General features: G+C 36.2%; 1 protein-coding gene and 2 long non-coding RNA genes across 3 annotated transcripts; 2 read left to right on the top strand and 1 right to left on the bottom strand.

Annotated features, from left to right (window-relative positions):
• Positions 1–6,969: 6,969 nt before the first annotated feature.
• On the top strand, positions 6,970–9,773 carry LOC130997721 (probable E3 ubiquitin-protein ligase LOG2). Its single transcript, XM_057923132.1, has 3 exons — positions 6,970–7,550; positions 8,870–9,365; positions 9,447–9,773. Exons 1-3 carry the CDS (start codon positions 7,228–7,230, stop codon positions 9,561–9,563), a joined length of 936 nt encoding a protein of 311 aa, XP_057779115.1. The 5' UTR covers positions 6,970–7,227; the 3' UTR covers positions 9,564–9,773.
• A 9,254-nt stretch (positions 9,774–19,027) lies between these two features.
• LOC130997720 (uncharacterized) lies at positions 19,028–21,598 on the bottom strand. The gene is made up of 3 exons (XR_009093167.1): positions 21,467–21,598; positions 19,830–19,889; positions 19,028–19,226 (listed from the first exon to the last, which is right to left on the bottom strand). It is a non-coding gene; the product is annotated as an uncharacterized LOC130997720 (long non-coding RNA).
• On the top strand, positions 20,749–21,996 carry LOC130997719 (uncharacterized). Its single transcript, XR_009093166.1, has 2 exons — positions 20,749–21,163; positions 21,515–21,996. It is a non-coding gene; the product is annotated as an uncharacterized LOC130997719 (long non-coding RNA).
• The last annotated feature ends 1,912 nt before the right edge of the window (positions 21,997–23,908 follow it).

Below are 23,908 nucleotides of genomic sequence, written 5' to 3'. Positions count from 1 at the left end.
TGGCCACCTCTCCGGCACACAGTTTCAGATATGATAGATTACAAAAGAACTTAGTCTGATCAGACGAACTTTAAGAATCACAAATGAACTTAGTAAGCTTGGGCCTTTTTAGCGAAAAACTCCCTTGCTGTACTGATTATGATGGCATGACAATTTATAGTTTTGAAGCATGTATTTTTATACCTAGGCATACGTGCCCACTGAGTGATTTTGTACTCAGCCCTGCATATGTTTTCTAAATGTGCAGGTTGAGCTGAGTGATGATGGTGCTGCAATGAGCGGAGTCTCCAGGGTTGTTAATAAATAGTTAACCTGTCTAGAATATGTCTTCATACATATGTCTAGCTACTTTCCGCTGCAAGATGTTGTTGATGTTATAGTATGTTATGTCATACTTTGAGTCTTAAGAGAATGGTTTCATACGATGTATAACTTGATTAATGATATTAATTAAGTTTTATGCTGTCTTTCATAGACTGTTTTCAATTGAGTATTAATGAATAAAAATGACGAGTTTTATTAAGATGAGTAAGTTTTACGGCTATAAATGACGCCCCTTTTCTTCCCCTTCTTCTTTAACCCCATCCCTAGTCGTGGATCACTCGGCCTAACTATCCATAGTTAGGGCGGGCTGTGACATTTTCTTGATAATATAATCCAAGGTCAGTGGTACCCTTTAGATAACGTAGAATGTGCTTAACACCATTCCAATGTCTCAAAGTGGGTGCAGAGCTAAATCTTGCTAGAAGATTAACAGAAAAAAGCTATATCCGGTCTAGTATTATTAGCCAGATAAGTCAACGCTCCAATTGCACTTAGATATGGTACTTCAAGACCAAGTATCGTTTCACCCTCTTCAATTGGTCGAAATGGATCTTTCTTAGTATCAAGAGATCTAACGACCATTGGTGATGCTAATGGATGTGCATTATCCATATAGAAGCGTTTTAACACTTTTTCTGTATATGTGGATTGATGGATAAACGTTCCTCCACGGATATGTTCCATTTGCAAACCAAGACAAAACTTTGTCTTTCCCAAATCTTTCATCTCAAATTCTTTCTTCAAATATTCAGCAGTTTTATTGAGCTCTTCAGGAGTCCCAATTAAATTTAAATCATCAACATAAACTGCTATGATTGCAAATCCACTTTCGGTTTTCTTAATGAAAACACAAGGGCAGATATCATTATTCTTGTATCCTTCTTTCAAAAGATACTCGCTTAGTCTATTGTACCATATACGTTCAACCCATACAACGATTTTTGCAGTTTAATTGAATACATGCTTTTGGGTTTTGACTGCAATCCTTCAGGCATTTTAAATCCTTCGGGAATTTTCATATATATGTCATTATCTAATGACCCATATAGATAAGCAGTCACTACATCCATAAGACGCATATCAAGCCTTTGTGACACAGCCAGACTAATCAAAAATCTAAAAGTAATAGCGTCCATTACTGGAGAGTATGTTTCCTCATAATCAATTCCTGGTTTTTGTGAGAAACCTTGTGCTACGAGTCTTGCTCTATATCTCGTAACTTCATTTTTCTCGTTTCTCTTTCTAACAAAAATCCATCTATATCCAACAGGGATTTTAGATTCCGGAGTTAAGGCTATAGGCCCAAATACTTTCGGTTATCACAGGAATTTAATTCCCTTTCTTTAGCTTCTTTCCACTTTGGCCAATCAAGTCTCTGTTTGCATTGTGCAACAGATTTTAGTTCAGGATCCTCATTTAAAACTTGAAGAGCTATATGAAAGGCAAATATATCATCAACGATGATATTTTCTCTCTCTAGTATCTGATTTGAACGTAAATAATTTATTGAGATCTCATGATTTTCAGATACTTGTAATTCTTCAGGAATTACATCACTTTCATTTGATTGATTAGTCGTTTTCGTCATTGTTTGGTTTCCATCTTGCCCCTTCCTTTTTCTAGGCATAGAATCTTTGGAACCAACTGGTCGACCACGTTTTTGACGAATTTTGGACTCATTTGCTGCCAAAGCTATTTGTCCTTCAGGGACATCAATTTTAGCTGGAGTATTTGCAGCATGTATGTGAGATTGTGTCACTTTTCTTGTATCTACAAAAGCATCAGGAATTTGATTTGCAATCTTTTGCAAATGAATGATCTTTTCAATTTCTTGTTCACATTGATTTGTTCTAGAATCAAAATGTGATAAGTTTTTCTCATTCCAACAGATTTCCTTATGCTTTTCTGGATGTAGATTTATTCCTCCTAATGTTGGAAATGTCATTTCATCAAAATGATAGTCTGCAAAACGTGCAGTAAATAAATCACCCGTTAAAGGTTCTAGATACCTTATAATCGATGGTGAATCAAATCCAACATATATCCCAAGTCTTCGTTGGGGACCCATTTTTGTTCGTTGTGGGGGTGCAATTGGGACTTGAACCGCGCAACCAAAAGTTCGTAAGTGAGAAACATCAGGTTCTCGACCAAAGATAATTTGCATTGGGGAGTATTCATGATTGGCTGATGGCCTTAGTCGAACTAATGTTGCAGCATGTAATATGGCATGACCCCAAGCAGTAGTTGGGAGTTTTGATTTCATAAGTAATAGTCTAGCAATAATTTGAAGACGTTTAATAAACGATTCTGCTAAACCATTTTGAGTATGGACATGAGCTATTGGATGTTCAATCTCAATTCCAATAGTCATACAATAGTTATCAAATGCTTGAGATGTAAACTCACCAGCATTATCAAGACGAATTCTTTTAATTGAATTGTCTGGGAATTGAGTTCTTAATTTTATGATTTAAGCAAGTAGTCTAGCAAATGCTGCATTTCTAGTAGAAAGCAAGCATACATGTGACCATCTAGAAGAAGCATCAATCAATACCATAAAGTATCGAAAAGGTCCACAAGGTGGATGTATAGGTCCACAACTGTCTCCTTGAATTCTTTCTAAGAAAGATGAGGATTCAGTATTAACCTTCGTATATGAAGGTCTAATGACTAACTTGCCTTGCGCACAAGCATCACATGGAAATTCATTTGTAGAAAGAATCTTTTGATTCTTTATGTTGTGCCCATATGAATTATTGATTATTCGGCGCATCATAGTCGCTCCAGGATGTCCAAACCTATCATGCCTTAGCGCGATCCTGGTCGGACGCTTTGTTTCCTTCTTTGATAGTTTCTCCTAGACCCCTTGAGATCAGGTGAATATCAGCATCAAGAGTCCATGACATGTAATTCTTGCCCGAGATGTCAAGGGCGATGAACTCAAGTTTGGCTATGTTTGCCATTCGTGCAATTCTGCACAAAATAATCAAGGATATGTTATCCAAATGTTTAATTTATTTTGCTCATAGAGCATGTAATATTCTTCAGGAATATTACTTGTGCTACTTTTAATAGCATCAATTTAAGATCTTGAATGTAATATTCTTCAGAATATTACTTGTGTTACTTAAATAGCATCAATTAATTTTCAAGATTGTTTCGAGGAAAAAAAATAGATTGCATATACAAAGAAATACAAAACAAGTTGTGCATTATTAGCAAACAAACTAACCCAATGATACTAGCTCCATCGAAATAACATAGGCATAACTATTGTATTTAAATCGATACTCAAAACAAATAATAAGAATTTAATTTTTAACTTAATTCAGTCGAATAAAATTTTAATTGTAAGAAAGCAATTGAACATATACTATACAGAGGTAATCAATTCATTAATAAAAAAAATAGAAAAATTGATTAATACATTGATTAAATGCATTGCATAAACAATAGATATATGCGGGGGCAATATATATGGCGACAACATGCTTTTGACATACACATCATCAAACGTAAACTTATTTAGATATAAATTAAGATCTCATTCTTACAAATCGTATATTCCACACATCTAATCCAATGGTATTTTCATTCTAAAAAAATAATTGAGTATATTAACATACATGGATTGATGCGTGATTTTCAAAAAAAAAAAAAATTGTTATACAAATATTATACATATCGAAAAATCAAACTTTTTGAATCAAATATAAATGTATGAATTTCGTGAAATCAAATAAAGATGAAGTTATTTAATTAACTATACTCTTATATGATTCACATAAAATCGATACAAAGATTAAAATAAAATTACCTTTTATGATCGAAGGGAGATGATGAGAGAATTAGAACTATCGTGCTGATAACGTGTTATAAACTAAAGAGAAGCGAGATAATAGAGAAGAGAATATGAATCAAGTGTATTCAATATGGAGGCTAAAGGCCTCTATTTATACAAGTAGGAAGCTAGGGTTTTAGGGAGATTTCTTGGTCAACACACATAAGATATATCTTATAGATATATTTACAACAAAGTAGGTTTTATTAGGCATTTAATTAGTGTTTTAATTAAGATTAGCTATCCCTTATTATTATCTAAAATAGAATCGAGCCATTATTAGTGGGACAATCCAAAATGGAATACGTGCCATTATTAGCGGGACGGAGGGAGTATTATATATATTTTTAATTAATATAATGTTGAATTTTAATTTTAATGATTATTGTGTTTTGTTGATTTCAATGTTTTATTTAATTTAGAAACGCATTTAAAATAAAAATAAAATGAAATATAAATTTAAGAACTCAAGTGTAGAGAGTCTCATTGTGGGTATTGATGTCAATCTAACCCGAAATCTGTGAGCTGTCACGATTATCCGTCAATTTGAGAGGATTATGGCTGAAAATTTTCAACCCGATAAATTTTACAGTCTGAATAGTCTGACACCTGATAGGAATTGCTTGAAAATAATCCGAAACCCTATAGGACTGAGGCGAAAATAATATTTTCATTTTATTATATGAAATTTTTCATGTTATTTGATTTTCAACTTCATTACTTTGCTTTTGAAAATTAGTATAATAGATATTTTTTTCCAAAAGTTTGTGAAATGTATTATGATTCAATATTAGAAAGTTATACCCATCATTTCACTTTTCTATATTTTTAATCCAATACTTAACATAAAATATTTAGATGTAAAAAAAATGATAATTATTTAATAAAAAAGTTGCATACCCAATAACTTTCTAAAAGGAATGGACACAAATTTTAAAATAAAATTGTTGAGTATATTGAAAGTGGTGAAAACGTGTTAGAGCATCTCTAATAGGGGTTGCATTGGGATGCAACCCCAAAGTTATTATTGTGGGCTTCTATAGTGGAGATGCATTTAGATGAGGAGGAGATATGGTAGCACTACCTCTGAAATATAGAGAAAGTGTTAGAAATTGTATTTTTTTTTCTTTTTCTTTCCAAATGGATTTACACTCCATTCTTTCTTTATGTTCTACTTTTTTTTCCTTTCGTTTTGCTTTTCATTTTCTTACGTTTTGTTTAAATAATTTTTGTTTTATAATATTTTATTTTTAAATACAATATTACATTTTGTTTTAAATAATTTTTGTTTTGTTACATTTTTTATAAATACACAATTATGTTATTTTTGTTATGTTTTAAATAATTTCTTTTGTTCTTCTATCTTTTCAGTATTACCAACACCAGTTTGTTATGTTTTTTTGCTTTAAATAATTTTTTCTTTATATTAATTAAAAATAACTAACAAATTAATTTATAATATTAAATTATAAAAAATAAATACAAAATTTAAATTAAATGTGAATAAATATTAAATTGGTGAAAAAGTGGGTAAAGAATGATGTCAGCAAAAACCTAAATTTGAATAGGTATTGTTGGGGGAGAAAATAAAGAAAGGTAATCAGGTGATGTGTATTTGATGATATCAGTAAAAACCTCTAAATAAGGATGTATGAATGGAGATGCTCTTATAATTAGTATTGAGAGTGGTGAAATGTGAAAAATAAGAATAAATTGGGCATTATTAGTGGTGGGGTATAGTAGTGTCCCAAAATGGATAGGAAGTTATTTGGGGGACGACCTAAAAAAGAAAGATAGGTTGTTATTTGGGGGATGAAGGGAGTATTAATGTAAGTCGATGTTGAAATGTTACTTATTTATGGTAGACGACGACCACCACCTTCGAATGTCGTGAGCCACCACTCGTCGGATTTCCTTCTCAATTCCTCCGATTTGGTCCATGATTCATTCGATTGGACCACCCCTGATTCCTCCGATTTTGCCTCTAAATCTTCCGATTTGGCATCGAATCTAGGGGTTTCCTCGCTCAGAAAAACCGATGCCCATGATTCGTACCTGAGAAGGTCAGTATGTTGACCTAAATCAGAGGACTGAGTAAATGAGAGAGGTAAGGAGGGGGTTTCATACTTTTTGAACCTTGCGGGACAAGGGCGGCGATAGATCGGAGGTCGGAGCTGAGGGGATGGACTCTGATCACACCTAAGCTCTCCTTCGTCTTCAACCTCAGATGCACCGAGCCACGACTCCTGGGAGGCTGCCGTCAACGCCTCCGACATGGAGAACGAGAAGTACACAGGCGGCGGATCGTCGATGAAGCCGAGCAAATCTTCAGTATCGGGGATGAACTCGTCGCTCAGATACTCCTTCCAAGGGAAGGAAGGCTTCATCACTGCGATTAAGGGCGGCAAGAGAGGCGGGAGAGGGCGGCGCATATGAGAGAGAAAGAGAGCAGAGAGCGGCGAAGTGAATTGGGGGGGGGGGTTGGGTAGATTTAGGGTTTGTAATTTACTTTAAATAGTCAACTTAATTAAGTTGTTAATAGTTCCCTAATTATGGCTAAAAAAAGAAACGAGCCAAGTAGCTTGGGACGGCTAAAAAATGAATACGAGCCATGAATAATGAGACGGATGGAGTATAAATTATTTATTTTTTGATATTCATACTTATGCCTTGTGGCTTATTGAATTAGGAGCGATGGAATAATTTATTTTATTAACTAATCCAACAGTCTAATTAATAGCTTTATCTATGGATTGTTCATGAACACGCTTTAAATTCTCAAGAGTCACTCATATTAATAGCCGGACATGAAGCAACTCAAATTGTTACTTGTTAGATACATATCCAAATTGGCCTAACCCTTAATATCTATTTAGGCCGATGCAAATATTAATCTAGAAATAAGATAATTAGATAAATTTGTTTGGGTCCTACTTGTCTTTCCCCCAACCCCAACGAGGGGCTGTCTCTTTCATTTATCGGAATTTTGATTCAGCTGAAATCCAAACTCTTGAGTTGAGCCCTTCCTTCATCCTCTCTCTCTCCCACGAATTTCTTCAACGATGGGCAACAGCAGCAGTAGCAGAAGCTCCCAACCCCCGCCTCCGCACAACGTTTTCGCGCCTTCGTCGCCGCCGTATAACCAGTACCCGGGTTTCTACCCCCACCCGGCGGCGATGCCGATCCCTCTGCCGGCGCCGCATGCCAATTGGGTCACTGCTCGGTACCCAATGCTTCCACCTACGCCGGTCGTCGAGCATCAGAAGGCCATCACCATTCGGAACGATGTCAATGTCAAGAAGGAGACTCTCAGGCTCGAGCCCGATGAAGACGGTTCTGGAAAGTTCCTTGTCGCCTTCTGCTTCGATGCCACGGTGGCCGGGAGGTGCTAATTCACTCTCTATTTGTTTTTCCTATCGTATTGTTGTGTGTGAGTTTTTAATCTATTGGAAATTTGATAGGATTAGTTGTACCTGTTGACGAATCCAGTGGAAATGTTTGCGGTTATCCTCCATTATCTACTCTGTTTACTGCTTAATTTGGCCTGCAAAATAGTTTTGATTGATTTATGTGAAGGAATTCTGACCAACTGATTTGGCTGCTCCTCTTCAATAAACTTTGCTGATCTAGATTTTCTTGGTATACAGTTTAATAAGAATTTCATTAAAGCTTCACTTGATACATAAATTAGCAAGTTTGGACCTTAATATTGCTGTTTCCTAGCTGGTATCTGGTGATCTTTCATGTTAGCTAGGTTAACTCAAGAAGGTTCCTTTGATTGGTTAGTTTGCCATTTGCCAAGATTCACCTATAATTTTGTCGTAGTGACTTGAATGTGCAAACACATTCTATCATTTTCTGATGGATTGGAGTTGTGGAGATTAATTCGTCAGTGAAGCCTGGCTGGTAACACGGAACTATGTGTGTGTGACATTGTCTTTGTTTGAGTTTTTCAATATCAGAGTGCAGTGGCCTGATTCAACATTGTTGTGAATGTGGTGAATCAGTGTTTTCTAAAAGACTCGACCCCTTACATGCTTTTCCCCCATTGTGGTTTTTGTTTGTCCTTTTGAATCAGTTGGAGTGGACAGCTAATGGTAACTCATGAGTAACCGTCATTTGTGTATTACCTTCCTTTTGTATGAAGTATGGACCTTATTATTGTGTTTCAGTACACTTCTTAAGTGCTGTAATAGGATATCAATAGTCACTGAACCACCATTTCTTGATCTTTGCTTAAGTGAAACTTGTAAAAGTTTTAATTGTTTTTAATAAAATTTGAATGCTCTTTTATGGGACAAGTGGTGATCAGTGAAAAGATAGGAAAATAAAGTTAGGAAACGACTGAGGGATGGATTGTGTCATCTTCTGTGCTCAAGCTCAACAGTTTTGACTAATCTAATGTAACTATAAAGAATAGGAAGATCAAGGTCATTGTTATTAAATTTTGCCCCTCTAGGTGTTGTGTTGGGATGGGAATGAGTAAGGAGAGTGATTTTTAATTTCATTGTTAGCTGTTGTTTCCAATTCCATTCCATTATGCTCAAGTATCATTTTTACTTGAGAAAAGGCTCGTGCGTAGAAAGAGAGGGATGCATGGAATTCCTTCATTTTTCTTCCAAGTATTATGGCAGTCTCTGCTCTGCTGCCTCTTTTACTGAATGATGACAATAAATTTGACTTATAATTTCAATGTTAATGCAGCTTAACGTTAATGTTCTGTGCTAATGAGGGTGAAGATTGTCACTTGACTCCGATTAAAGAAAGCTTGTATCAGCCCATAACCGTGCAGTTTGAAAAAGGTTTATCGCAGAAGTTTAAACAACCCTCTGGAACTGGGGTAGACCTATCAAATTTTCAAGAGGGAGGATTGTCATATAAAAGTGACTCGGGCGTGTACCCTCTGGCGATTAAGGCAGAGGCCTCATCGGATGATAAAAGTGGAAATGCAGATAGCAGGCCCACAAACTCCCAGATAACCCTGGCTGTGTTTGAGAAGGACAGAGAAGAATATCAGGTTAAAGTTGTTAAACAAATATTATGGGTGAATGGGATGAGGTATGAACTACAGGAGATTTTCGGGATTGGAAATTCACTCGAGCATGAATTTGATGGGAATGAATCGAATGATCCCGGAAAAGAATGTGTCGTGTGCCTTTCAGAATCGAGGGACACCACTGTCCTTCCATGTCGACATATGGTACCCTTCCTCACCTTGATTTCTGGGAATAAGATTGGCTAATGTTAACAACTTTTTGAGTAATACGTTTGTCCGATGCAGTGCATGTGCCGCGAGTGTGCCAACGTTTTGAGGTTTCAAACCAACAGATGTCCGATATGCCGGCAGCCCATTGAGCGCCTTTTGGAGATCAAGGTGAGCAATGGGAGTGATGAATGAACAAATCCGCCTTTCACTGCTTCATGAAAATCTTATATCTATATATCTATATATATATACACTAAATATTCAGTTTGTTCAGTTGGATGCCATCATGATTTTAGTCATTCTCATTTTGTAAATTCGATGCGACTTCTAAAATATTTCTTGGATAAACCTCCCATCTTTTGATGTGTAACAAATTAGCATGCTCGATTTCTTGCCGCGAAACTTGTCCAGTGTCACAGTGTGTAACGTTGGAGTTACAAATTACAATTTTGATAAAAATAAAACTCAATAATCGATGTCTCAATTATGGGCTCTTCCAGTGCTGGGCTGAATGTTACATTGGTATTGGATTAATTATGTCACTCATAAGCAATTTAAAATTGATTGAACATCTATAAGTTTTTCTTTCTAATGTTAACTATAAAATTGACTGAGCAATTAATTAATATATTAAGACATTGTAATTTTTTATTTTTATTTTTGACTTCGGGGAGTTGGGGAGGGGGAGCAGTGAGGTTTGAATCCGGGACCTCACTGTTCACACACAGGAGGTCGTATCGCTTGGTGTCCCCTTGGGGACAGACATTGTAATTTTTTTTAAAGTTATAAAACATTGTAATTGAAAAAGTAATTTAAAATTGACTGAACATCTTTATGTTTTTCTTTTTAATGTCAACTATAAAATTGACTGAACAATTAATGAATATATTAAAACATTGTAATTTTTTTTAATGTTATAAAACATTGTAATTGAAAACGTTATTTTTAATTAGTATCGTCATTTACCTATATTTAATCTTTAAAAAAATTCATATTAAGAGCTTTATTTATTTTCTTAGTACGTATTTTAAAGCATTTGTAGAAACTACATTCTTTTAGTTCAGTGTGTAAAACTATAATGATTCTATCAGAATACAAAAGATTTCATTATAATAATTTCGTAATTGTATAAAACTCTTATAAAGTAATTCAAGTAGGTGGTTGGTATATGCAATCATATTTTTTGTCATTTAAGGAACGACTAGAATTTTCTTTTTTGGTGTTGGGTGCGTCATCTCTTTCTCTACATCAGGTGATTGATGCTATTTACTTTTGTTTATTCATTTTAATTTGGCATTTGTAAAATAAAACTATAATTATATTGATTGTGACTAAATATATATTTGTATATATACATATAAAATAGTCATTTGGTAGGATTCGTATCTTGGATTATGTCAATGATTACATGATGACAAATGAAATCCCGGCAAAGATAAATGATCATGGGAATTATAACATATAGCCATTTTTTATAAAAAAAAATATAAGTTTTATAGTTTCAATTTACAATAGACAAGTTATATAATCCCTTTGTTCTGTTAAAAGTGGCCACAATCTTTTCGGCAGAGAGATTAAGAAGGGAATTATTATGTTTTAATTAAGTTTGGTCCATCAAAATTAAAGAGTTAATTAACATTTTCTTGAACCTAGATCTTTGTCTTCTTCTCACTGCATATGTTCCATTTTCTGGCCGCCGGTGACGGCGACGCCGATACCCTTAATTCCTCAACCTATTCTCTAAAAACCTATTCTCCAAAATTAGATCTCCAAAATCAGACACCCAATTCTTCAATTTCACACTGGAATCACAATCACAATTCTCCAAAACCAGACACCCAAACCAGATCTTGCCCCTATTTGCCAGCAACAGGGCCGTCGCCAATCGGAGCCTAGGCCCCCAAAATCGCGCGGTGAGGATAAAGGGTCGCAGTCGCCGCCACCTGAAAGCCCTAGCCCCCAAATTGCGCCATCTCTCTAGTTGGAGACAGAGGGGGATGCGAGAGATAGTGGTCGCCGTGCAGACCAGATGGGCGAGAGGGAGATGCAAGACAGAGAAAAGGGAGATAGTGGTCGCGGCGCAGACCAGAGGGACGGCGGCCATGGAGGTCGCGGCGGAGGGAGATGATAGAGACGGGAAAAGAGAAGTTGGAACGGTGGCGTCCGGCCAGAGGGGCAAGAGGCGACGGCGGCCATGGGGGTGGCGTCCGCCGGAGAAGAAGAGATAAGAGGGAGGTTTTGTGATGGTGGTGAGAAGCTGGAACGATGTGTGTTTTGGGTGTATGTTATTTTAAAGGATGATTTAGATTTAATTAGAAATTTCAATTAAACTAATTAATTGAGCTTAATTAAGTAATAAACATTCCATTTTAAGAAAGTGATTTAGTGGGACAAACCAAAATGGAAAGGTGGACATTTTTATTGGGACGGATGGAGTAGTTTTTTTAGGCTTAAAAGACTATAAGGTGTTGTAGTATTTTAAGCCTAAAATAGCTATGTATTTATCTATTATAAACTGAGGCTATAAAACTTATGTTTTTATAAAAGTAGGCTATAATAAGATTTCACTCGGTTGTGGAAATTGTTACTTCCTTTTTTTCATTTTCTTATTTTCCTTAAAAATATATTATGTCTGTAGTGGGCAAAATCCGTCAACTTAACTCAAGCACAATTAACATTTCAAACTGGACCAATGAGCCAAGCGAACCGGTTAGTCCAACCCGTCAAACTTCGAACCAACTTGGATCGATAACAAAGCTGGCCCAACTACTTAAGGAAACTTGTTCGTCCAGCCCGATAAGTCAACTTGTATTTATTACAAGATCAGCCTGGACCGCCTCAGGTTGACTATTACACTTCAAGCCCATCAAACTAGCTCGTCGATCCGGCACGACCCTAAAAGCCCAATCGGTCAAACAAATTGGTCAGTCTAGCCCAAAAACCTATAGGCCGACTCGAATCCACAACCGAGCTGGATATATCGCATGCAACCCAAGGGTTCTTGTCAACCTAGATTAACAAGGTTACCAGACCCGGCCGTCAAACCCTAAAAGACGTCTCTCGCCAAGCTGACGCGGTCAAAGGGTAAATCTTTATGATCCCGTCCAAATCGCAACAACCTAGGAGATTAGGGTTTTGACGAGGCCAGGCTATAGAAACCCTAGAGGCTGGATGTCCTCTATATAAACATCCAGACTAGGTCATAAAGGGGGACGAAAAAGACTACTTACTCTCCACTCCTTGAATTCTCTACTCCGCTGCTATGCTAATTGCTCTTTCGAACCGGAAATAGCCAGTTTGGCCTATCTCCGCCTCCCATTTTCTACCATCACAACCCGCCGTCACGGTTTTGCACCCTCCGACGCCTTGAAATAACTACTCATTCCAATTTGTCTTTCTCTTTTGTTTGAATCTGTTTACCATTCTATTTTGTTATTCTATTACTAACTTGAGTGTTGGAGGCTCTACGGTCGACACCCCCTCCCGGTGCTCAACCTAGGACTCTTACGTGTTCGTATGTTGACAAGTTGCTAGCGCCCAATCTATCGGGACGTGCAGACGTCATCTTTAATTGTAGATTTTAGCCTCTACAATGTCTATTATGTTATAAACTAGAGAGAAACAAGAGAATAGAGAAGAGAATATGTATTGAGCGTATTCAATATGAGGGCCAAAGGCCTCTATTTATACAAGTAGGAAGCTAGGGTTTTAGGGAGATTTCTTGGTCAACACACATAAGATATATCTAGAAGATATATTTACAACACTTCCCCTTGATTGACCAATCCCTAAAATAAAAATGTTGCCTCATTAAAACCTTGCTAGGAAAACCCAATGGGACAAAACCTAGTCGAAGGAAAAAGAGTACAACTGCTTCCCCTGAACTTGAAATCATTAAATATCTTTGAGTCGACGCATGCCGATCTCGTGTACCAACTTTTGAATGTCGATGTTGGTAATTCCTTGGTGAATAAGTCCGCCAGATTATCACTTGAGCGAATTTGTTGAACGTCGATATCACCATCCTTTTTGAAGGTCGTGTGTGTAGAAGAGCTTAGGAGAAATATGCTTCGTCCTATCGCCTTTGACGTATCCTTCCTTGAGTTGCGCGATGCAAGCAACATTGTCTTCATATAAAATAGTTGGTTCGGCCTTTGATGAAGCTAACCCGCACGACTCTTGGATATGACTCGTCACATTTCTCAACCATACACATTCTCGACTTGTTTCGTGGATTGCAATGATTTCAGAATGATTTGAGGATGTTGCAGTCAAGGTTTGCTTCACAGATTTCCATGATGTAGCAGTTCCACCACATGTGAAACGTATCTAGTTTGTAACTTAGCTTCATGTGGATCGGATAAAAATCCTGCATCCGAGTACCCCACTAGAGTATTATTAGATTTTTCTTGATAATATAATTCAAGGTCAATGGTACCCCTTTAGATAATGTAGAATGTGCTTAACACCATTCCAATGTCTCAAAGTGGGTGCAGCGCTAAATCTTGCTAGAAGATTGACAGACAAAGCTATATATGGTCTAGTATTATTAGCCAGATAAGTCAACGCTCCAATTGCACTTAGATATGGTACTTCAGGACCAAGTATTGTTTCACCCTCTTCAATTGGTCGAAATGGATATTTCTTAGTATCAATAGATCTAACGACCATTGGTGATGAATGTGCATTATCCATGTAAAAGCGTTTTAACACTTTTTCTGTATATGTGGATTGATGGATAAACATTCATCCACGGATACGTTCCATTTGCAAACCAAGACAAAACTTTGTCTTTCCCAAATCTTTCATCTCAATTCTTTATTCAAATATTCAGCAGTTTTATTGAGCTCTTCAGGAGTCCCAATTAAATTTAAATCATCAACATAAACTGCTATGATTGCAAATCCACTTTCTGTTTTCTTAATGAAAACACAAAGGCAGATATCTTTATTCTTGTATCCTCTTTCAAAAGATACTCGCTCAGTCTATTATACCACATACGACTAGACTGTTTCAACCCACACAACGATTTTTGCAGTTTAATTGAATACATGCTTTTGGGTTTTGACTGCAATCCTTCAGACATTTTAAATCCTTCGAGAATTTTCATATATACGTCATTGTCTAATGACCAATATAGATAAGCAGTTACTACATCAATAAGGCGCATATCAAGCCTTTGTGACACAGGCAGACTAATCAAAATCTGAAAGTAATAGCGTTCATTACGGGAGAGTATATTTCCTCATAATCAATTCCTGGTTTTTGTGAGAAACCTTGTGCTACGAGTTTTGCTCTATATCTCATAACTTCATTTTTCTCGGTTCTCTTTCTAACAAAGATCCACCTGTATTCAACATGAATTTTAGATTCCGGAGTTAAGGTTATATATCCAAATACTTTCCGGTTATCACTGGAATTTAATTCCCTTTCTATAGCTTCTTTTCACTTTGGCCAATCAAGTCTCTGTTTGCATTCTGCAACAGATTTTAGTTGAGGATCCTCATTTAAAACATGAAGAGCTATATGAAAGGCAAATATATCATCAACAATGATATTTTCTCTCTCTAGTATCTGATGTAAATAATTTATTGAGATCTCATGATTTTCAGATACTTGTAATTCTTCAGGAATTACATCGCTTTCATTTGGTTGATTAGTCATTTTCGTCATTGTTTGGTTTCCATCTTGCCCCTTTCTTTTTCTAGGCATAGAATCTTTGGAACCAACTGGTCGACCACGTTTTTGACGAAGTTTAAACTCATTTGCTGTCAAATTTATTTGTCCTTCAAGGACATCAATTTTAGCTGGAGTATTTGCAGCATGTATGTGAGATTGTGTCACTTTTCTTGTATCTACAAAAGCATCAGGAATTTGATTTGCAATATTTTGCAAATGAATGATCTTTTCAATTTCTTATTCACATTTATTTGTTCTATAATCAAAATGTGATAAGTTTTTCTCATTTCAAGAGAGTTCCTTGTGCTTTTCTGGATGTAGATTTATTCCTCATAATGTTGGAAATGTCATTTCGTCAAAATGACAATCTGCAAAACGTGCAGTAAATAAATCACCTGTTAAAGGTTCTATATACCTTATAAGCGAGGGTGAATCAAATCCAACATATATCCCAAGTCTTTGTTGGGGACCCATTTTTGTTCGTTGTGGGGGGTGCAATTGGGACTTAAACCGCGCAACCAAAAGTTTGTAAGTGAGAAACATTAGGTTCTCAGCAAAAAATAATTTGCATTGGGAAGTATTCATAATTGGCTTATGTCGAACTAATGTTGCAGCATGTAATATGGATTGCTCTTGAAGAGTATGTAAAAATAATATGGATTGCTCTTGAAGAGTCTAAACTTAGTAAGGGAAAAAGAGTACAACCATTCAGCCTTTAGGGCCGTTTGACCTTCAAGGTCTAATTTTCAAGAGCATGTAATATGGATTGCTCTTGAAGAGTATGTAATATTCTTCATGGAATATTGATTGTGCTACATCGGGTGCAACAATATGAATCAAATAGATAAAAATTCAAGGATATGTTATCCAAATATTTAATTTACTTGCTCTTAGAGCATGTAATATTCTTCAGGAATATTACTTGTGCTACTTTAATAGCATCAATTTAAGATCTTAAATGTAATAGTATTATTTAGGAATACTACGTGTGCTACTTTAATAGCATCAATTAATTTTCAAGATCATTTCAGAAAAATAGACCATATATAATATGTCAAATCTCAAAATAAGAGCACAAAAATCACAGAATTTGACATGAAAATTGATAACAATAAATTTCACAGTAAACAAATTGATTTGATTTATAAATCACGATCTATATTGGTGGACTATAAAAGCAAAAAAAATTTACTTTCGATGGAATACACAGCATGATATAAGATGTACAGATATTGAAGTGATTGGTACATGATGATAAATAAATAATGATCCACTAAATCATATATACTTATATGTGAGGTCACCGGATATTTTAATTCAATATAATAAATAAACATTCAAATATTATTAAACTCACGAAATCACTCAAACAATATAGATGTATGCATAGGCAGGTAAAATAGATAGCCTAAAAAAAATGATGGTATAATTCCATAAATCAAAATCACTCAATAAAATACGAACTCATAACACAAATCATGGATCCACTAATATTTGTTAAAAATAAAATAAAATAAAATAAACCAATTCTATTTTGAGATCCACCTATAAAGGTGTTTTGGGATAATTATTTAAGCATTTATGAACCACAGTGGTTTGATTTCGATGACTCGCGCGTGTAAGTCCAAAACTATGCTCATGTTGCAGGACCAAATATCATAACGTGCATAAAATCATAAAAAAAATTGTTCAGATCGAAGATAAAAAAATAGCTATAATATATATAGCCTAACTAAGTTATTATGTTTTCGTTTTCCGGAACCAATTGATTGGTATGATCGCGTATTTAAATAAATTGATTGGTTTGATTTAACTGGAGTAGAAAAGCAATTGAACATAAATAAATTATGTGAAGGAAAACCTTAATCATCGTCAGCCACTTAATTAAACAATAAAAAATTGAGTATATTAACATACATGAATTGATGCGTGACTTTAATATCAAGAATTGTTAAACAAATATTATACAGTTCGGAAAAATATCAAACTTTTTGAATCAAATATGAATGCGAGAATTCATGAAATCAAATAGAGATGAAATTATTTTATTAACTACACTCTGATTCACATAAAATCGACACATATATAAAAATTAAAGTAGAATTACCTTTCTACGATCGAATCTACGATCGAAGGGAGATGAAAGAACTAGAACTATCGTGCTGATAACGTGTTATAAACTAGAGAGAAACAAGAGAATAGAGAAGAGAATATGTATTGAGCGTATTCAATATGAGGGCCAAAGGCCTCTATTTATACAAGTAGGAAGCTAGGGTTTTAGGGAGATTTCTTGGTCAACACACATAAGATATATCTAGAAGATATATTTACAACATATTATGAAATATGACCTTATATATATATATATATATATATATATTATTTTTCAAATGTATTTTAGAATAATATATTTATCAGAGTTGGAGAGAGTATTATTTTTTCGAGTTACATGACAGAAAAAAATTTCACGGATGTCATTCTTTTATTCTTATATTTATTTTATTTGTTTTGTTTTTGTTTTTGTAGAGAAAGGATCTCGTCAATAATTAGTTCTAGATGGTTTGGTCAAACTTATCTAAAGGCATCATTTAAATTGTATAGTAAGGTATTAGACATTAACTGTCACAAAAAAAAAAAAATGTTAGAAAATCTCAATTAAGATCATGAACTAAAAGCAATTTTAGGTCTAGGTTCAATTCTTCCCTATTTTTTTCAATAAAAAAATAATTTAATTTATTTAGTTAAGAACGAGTATTGAAAATTGGCCCTCGTCACTCTAAGATAAGAATGACAACAAAGTTCAACTTAATTGATAAAAAAAGAGATTAAAAAAATGAAGAATTATTATTGATCGTTTTTAGGAGATTAAAAAGAGACAAGAGTATTCGCAACTAATTCGTTCAAAGGTTACCCGTAAGATACGAGCATTTACGAGCAATATATTTTTTATTTTATTTTTTGAGGCAATTTTACAAGCAACTTTTAATATATGATTTTTAAAACTTACAAATTTTCAAACGCCTTATTAATTAAGAATTAGTACATTCTCCAGTGGGATATACAACTAGGGATAGCAATCGGGTACGACGGGTACGGATAATGACTATCCATACCCATACCCACGAACTAAATGGATAGTGGTTTTTAACCACGAAACTATCCATGGATATCAAATGGTATCCAAACCCGCTACCCGCGGATACCCGCTACCCGTTGGGTATCCACGAACTCGCTATTCGGCGGGTATCCGTCACCCGCTATTCGCCGGATACCCACTATCCGCCGGATACCCGCCACCTATTATTCGTCGGATACTCACAAAATAAAATTTAAATATAAATTTACAACAAATTTAATAGAAAAAAAATCAACACAAATAACATAGTTCAAATCCATATGTTGAAATCCACAAAGAACAATGTTTATATTCAAATTCATCAACTAAATATAAAATCCAACAAAATTCTATAATTGCTCAACAAAATTCAAATTTAAATTAGACTATTAGAATTTGGGCCTTAGTTCAGTTTCTGTTTGGGCCTATTCTAGGATATAATATGCTAGCCCATAATCTCAAAATATATATTCAAAGCCCATATTTTATGGAATTTTTTGTGGATATTTGACGGGTAATTCACGGATAATTGACGGGTAATTGGCGGGTATTTTTTGCGGGTAAACGGGTTTCGCGGGTATGGATAGTAAGTATCCAAACCCATACCCACAAACTAAATGGATAGTGAATTGCAACCACGAAACTATCTGTGGATATCAAATGGTATCTGTCACAGCCCGCCCTAACTATGGATAGTTAGGCTGAGTGATCCACGACTAGGGATGGGGTTAAAGAAGAAGGGGAAGAAAAGGGGCGTCATTTATAGCCGTAAAACTTACTCATCTTAATAAAACTCGTCATTTTTATTCATTAATACTCAATTGAAGACAGTCTATGAAAGACAGCATAAAACTTAATTAATATCATTAATCAAGTTATACATCGTATGAAACCATTCTCTTAAGACTCAAAGTATGACATAACATACTATAACATCAACAACATCTTGCAGCGGAAAGTAGCTAGACATATGTATGAAGACATATTCTAGACAGGTTAACTATTTATTAACAACCCTGGAGACTCCGCTCATTGCAGCACCATCATCACATCAGCTCAACCTGCACATTTAGAAAACATATGCAGGGCTGAGTACAAAAGCACTCAGTGGGCACGTATGCCTAGGTATAAAAATACATGCTTCAAAACTGTAAATTGTCATGCCATCATAAACAGTACAGCAAGGGAGTTTTTCGCTAAAAAGGCCCAAGCTTACTAAGTTCATTTGTGATTCTTAAAGTTCGTCTGATCAGACTAAGTTCTTTTGTAATCTATCATATCTGAAACTGTGTGCCGGAGAGGTGGCCACCTCTCACGGTCACTTGACCGGCCAACCCGCTAGATGACTCACGGTCACTGGTGTACACTAGCCCTGGCAGGATAGCTATCAACTGCTCAGGACCCGAATTCGATTGCATCATTGGCAAAGCCAAAGCAGATAGATATCATACTAAAATTTAAACATTTTATGGCAAGACAACAGTTGTAATATTTTCCAGTTCAAAGATTTGTAACGAAATAACTTGTTCAAAGGTAGCATTAAACTCGTTTGATAGATATATAAAACTGAAATTAACAGTTAAATCATCTCATGCATTCATTCGTATAAGAGGCCTACGACACGCAGGGGATCTCTATATACGTATAGTAAAAGTAATGCCCACCTGATTGAAACTTTCTGTGGTACAGTAGCTCCTTGACTGATTATTAATCTCGTGCTTGACCTTTATTACGAGAATATAAATAAGATTTTAATTCAAGGAAATTCTCAAATAAATGAGGATGCGTAATGTAATTATGCATGACTCATATTCCTTTAATTATTAATCCAACTATTGGATTAAAACTCGTCTTATGATACAAGATTATAAATCTTAATAATCCACTCATCTTGAATTAGTCTAACTCACTTACCAACTAACCATTAGCAAGTATTAAAATTAATCACTAATTAAAATAATTAGGATTAATAAAGGGGGCCTAAATTAATAAGTCTCATTGGGCTTAACTAAATAATCTCATTGGACTTAATCAACTAAAAAGTAGGAGCCCAAATGATAAAATCTCGAAGCCCATTTTAAATAAATTAAAATTTTCCCAATGAAATAAAGCTGGCCCAAATGAATTAATTCCTCAAGCCCAATCACAAAAAATTCAAGAGCCCAAAAAAAAGAGCCCAAAATCCTCACTCTCTCCCTCAATCTCGGTTCTCTCTCTATTTCTCAAAATTAGTCTCAGCCATTTCTCTCTCTCTTTCTCTTCAAATCTCTCTCTTCTTCTTCTCAAGGTCCGAATCTCTCTCCTCTTTTTCTCAAGGCCGACGCTCGGCCTCTTCTTCTCCGCCGAGGACCGCTCGGCCACTTCCGTCCAGAAGTCTCGCCGCCTCTTGCTCCGGTCGGCGTCTGCTGCCTCCGTCGAGCGGCCGCTGCTCCGGACCTTGGCACCAGTATACCTCCTTACATCTCTCTTTCTCGCACCGCCCTCAGCCGAGGAGTCCGCTGCCGCAGCTCCGGAATCCGGCAAATCAGTCGGCGCCTTCTCCTTCTCACACCTCTATTCTCCGTCTCGATTCACGAACGAAGGCAAAATGAAAAGAGAGCCCTGATTTCCTCCCCAAATCAGAGAGCGCCGCCGCCGCTGCAACTAGAAGGCTGGCGAAGATCTGGTGCAACCGCCGCCGTCCGCCGACACGCCTGGAAGCTCTATCGCCGGACGTCGCCGCTGCTGAGGTAACGCCGCTGCCCGGAGTTGCAGCTGCCTTGCCCGGAATCGAGGTCGCTGGTCTGATCTCCAGCAGCCCGCCTCGCTCAGAGCCACCGCCGCCGTCGTCAACTGGAGTCTCGGCGGCCGCGGTCTCTCTTGGATCCGCCGGCGTCGTTGTTCCAGAGTTGACGAGGGACGACAGATAGTTTCTGCCGACAGCGGCCAGCCCGTTGGAGCTGCCCTTCCCCGGAGTCCGACTCGTTCTCCTCCCTCTCGTTTTATCACTCCATAGGAGGTTTGTGAATTTGAATAATTTTCAGAAAACTCTACTGTAAAGACTTGATTTTCCTTGTTGTGCTTAGTATGTTGAGTTGCTCGAGTATGCAAGAGTTAAAACTAGGCAAAAGTTTCTTCTGTTGTCATATGAATTCTCATCGTTTATCTAGCGAAGAAGCATATATAAATTGTGGTTGAGCTAATCATCTAGTTCTCTATCATTCTATAGTTGTAATATTTGTATTTCCATACAACTGAAAACATATGCTTGATATGATTGTATGAAGCATGGAATTGAACTGAACTGAGATGGTGTAAATACCTTGTGTATTTTGTGCTTGATTGGCTGATGTATTTTTCTTTAGTTCAGTGGGGATTTGCTTAAGTTTAAGCAGAAGCTTGAATGATCTCTCTCTTGTTGTTGGCGTGTGAAGAAGTGAATGGAATTGCTTGGCTGATGATTTTAAAAGATGGGAGTTGTTGGCTTATACTACAAGGAAGTCAAAATGTGTCTGCCTCTTTTAGAGAAGGTGTAGTCATCGGTTGCGGATGAGGTGGTTGGAGGACTTGGGCGGCTGGAGCATGCTAAGGAATAGGGTAGGGAGAAGGGGATTGGTGGAGTTGGGGGGGCTGTGGCAGAGCTATTGCTGCTTCACACACGCACGCCTCCTCTCTCTTTTCTTTCTTCTCTTATTTCCTCCCTATTTCCTTTCTTTGTAGTCAACATTCTCATGCTTAGGTAGATATTAGTATTGTAATAGCTAGGTTGGTTGTGGTGCAAATAAATAAAATCCCTTTGGCTTCAAAATTCTAAATCTGTAATATGAAATGCGTATCTGTGTATTTGCTTGATATCTGATTTCTAGATCTCTTAGAATAAATCTAAATTAAATCCGTAGATTTAATTCTTTGACTAGCATCTAAATTAAATCCGCAGATTTAATTTGCTTCACAAGCCGAAATAAATCCACAATTCAAATAAAATAATAATAATAACAACTAATAATATAATTAATATTTCTATAGCACTTAATAAATAACATGACTTTGCTAAGTCAGTTATAATCTGAAATAATAATCATGGACTGCTCAATAAACCTTATTGTGGATTTTCACGTGAAATAAAATAATAACTCTGCTTCAAGTATTATATAACTCAAAGCCATAAGTCGAAATCAAACATAGATCATCACTGAAAGACGCAATAATTAATTATTGCGTTACCGATTTTTTTGTAATTAAGAGAGCGGGTTACTACATACTACCCCTCTTAACAAAAATTTCGTCCCGAAATTTGCATATCTCTGCTAAAACAACTCGGGGTTTTTTTTTTTTTTTATTTATCTTGTCTTCCAGCTCTCTTTCCACTTCTTTCTAATTATCATATCTCCATTGGACCTTATCCAACGCAATCGACTTATTACTCAATTGCCAAATTTTATGATCTAGCATCATCTGAGGTCTCTCTTCATAACTCAAGTATGGTTCTAAGATCATTTCTTCTTAGTAAACCATATGGTTTGGGTCGAAAATATATATATCCTCGCAATTGTGACACGTGAAACGCGTTATGCACATTTCCAAAGCTAGGTGGCAAAGCCAACCTGTATGCTATTGGACCTATCTTTTGCAATATCTCGTAAGGACTTATAACTCTGGGTCTAAGCTGTCCTTTAACTCCAAATCTATTCATCCCCTTTTGAGGGTGAAACCTTCAAGAAAACTTTGTCTCCAATCTCGAAACTTTGTCTCACATCTTATAGGCAAACTCAATTAGTGGCAACACATTCTCCTGATGTACTCCTCTATCAAGGATAGTAGTTCTTATCATATCTTCCATCGTCTGCTATGCTAAAATTCATCCTTGTACCCAACTCTTTCTGTAACTCATCCATAAACGTGATGATTTTTTTTTTTTGGATCTCTCTCTGAGGTGATCTACACCGGTACTCAAAGCAATCTTATAATCTCACGAACGTACAATTGTGCTAACTTATCTGGTCCATACGCGATTAGGATCGGTATGAAATGTGCAGATTTTGTTAGTCGATCTACAATCACCCAAATTGCTGTATTTTCTCTTTGACTTTTGGGTAAAGCTGTCACAAAATCCATCGTTATGTGATCCCATTTCTACTCGGGAATCTCCAACGGTTTTAACTTCCCATAGGGTCGTTGGTGTAATGCTTTCACTTGCTGACAAGCTAAGCATCGCTCTACAAACAAAGCTATGTCTCGTTTCATTCCGTCCCACAAAAATCTCTTTTTTTTTCCACAACCTGATACATCTGTGTGCCTCCTGGGTGGGCGGTGTAAGGCGTGTCATGAGTCTCACTCATGATCGTATTCTTAAGTTCATCATCGCGGGGAATGCATCTTCTCCCCTTAAATAAGATAGCATTGTCTGATTTTTTTTTTTTTTTTTTTTTTTTTTTTTGTAACTCTTGAGATCTCCTGCTCTTATCCTTTCTCGTAACTTGTTCATTGTCTCATCTTTCCTTGTGCTTCAATCACCATTTTCCTCAAACTAGGCATCGTCTCAACAATACTCGCTATCGTCCCTGGTGGTTTTATCATCTCTATCCTCATCTTGTCAAAGTCCTTTATAAGCTCATCCTCTCTCGTGAGAAGACATCCTAACTTTGACGAGACTTTTCGGCTCAATGCATCGGCTACTACATTGGCCTTGCTAGGGTGATAATTAATGTCGCAGTTAACATCCTTTACTAATTCGAGCCATCTCATTTGCCTCATGTTAATATCC

Source organism: Salvia miltiorrhiza, chromosome 8, assembly GCF_028751815.1.
Source record: "Salvia miltiorrhiza cultivar Shanhuang (shh) chromosome 8, IMPLAD_Smil_shh, whole genome shotgun sequence".
Taxonomy (NCBI): domain Eukaryota; kingdom Viridiplantae; phylum Streptophyta; class Magnoliopsida; order Lamiales; family Lamiaceae; genus Salvia; species Salvia miltiorrhiza.
This window is presented reverse-complemented; position numbering and strand designations above follow the sequence as displayed.

What these genes read in the sequence shown, in the direction of transcription:
- LOC130997721 (XM_057923132.1), top strand. Translation starts at nt 7,228, where the DNA reads ATGGGCAACAGCAGCAGTAGCAGAAGCTCCCAACCCCCGCCTCCGCAC. An exon ending in GATGCCACGGTGGCCGGGAG is followed by an intron (nt 7,551 to 8,869) that starts GTGCTAATTCAC and finishes ATGTTAATGCAG; the next exon opens with CTTAACGTTAATGTTCTGTG. An exon ending in TCCTTCCATGTCGACATATG is followed by an intron (nt 9,366 to 9,446) that starts GTACCCTTCCTC and finishes TGTCCGATGCAG; the next exon opens with TGCATGTGCCGCGAGTGTGC.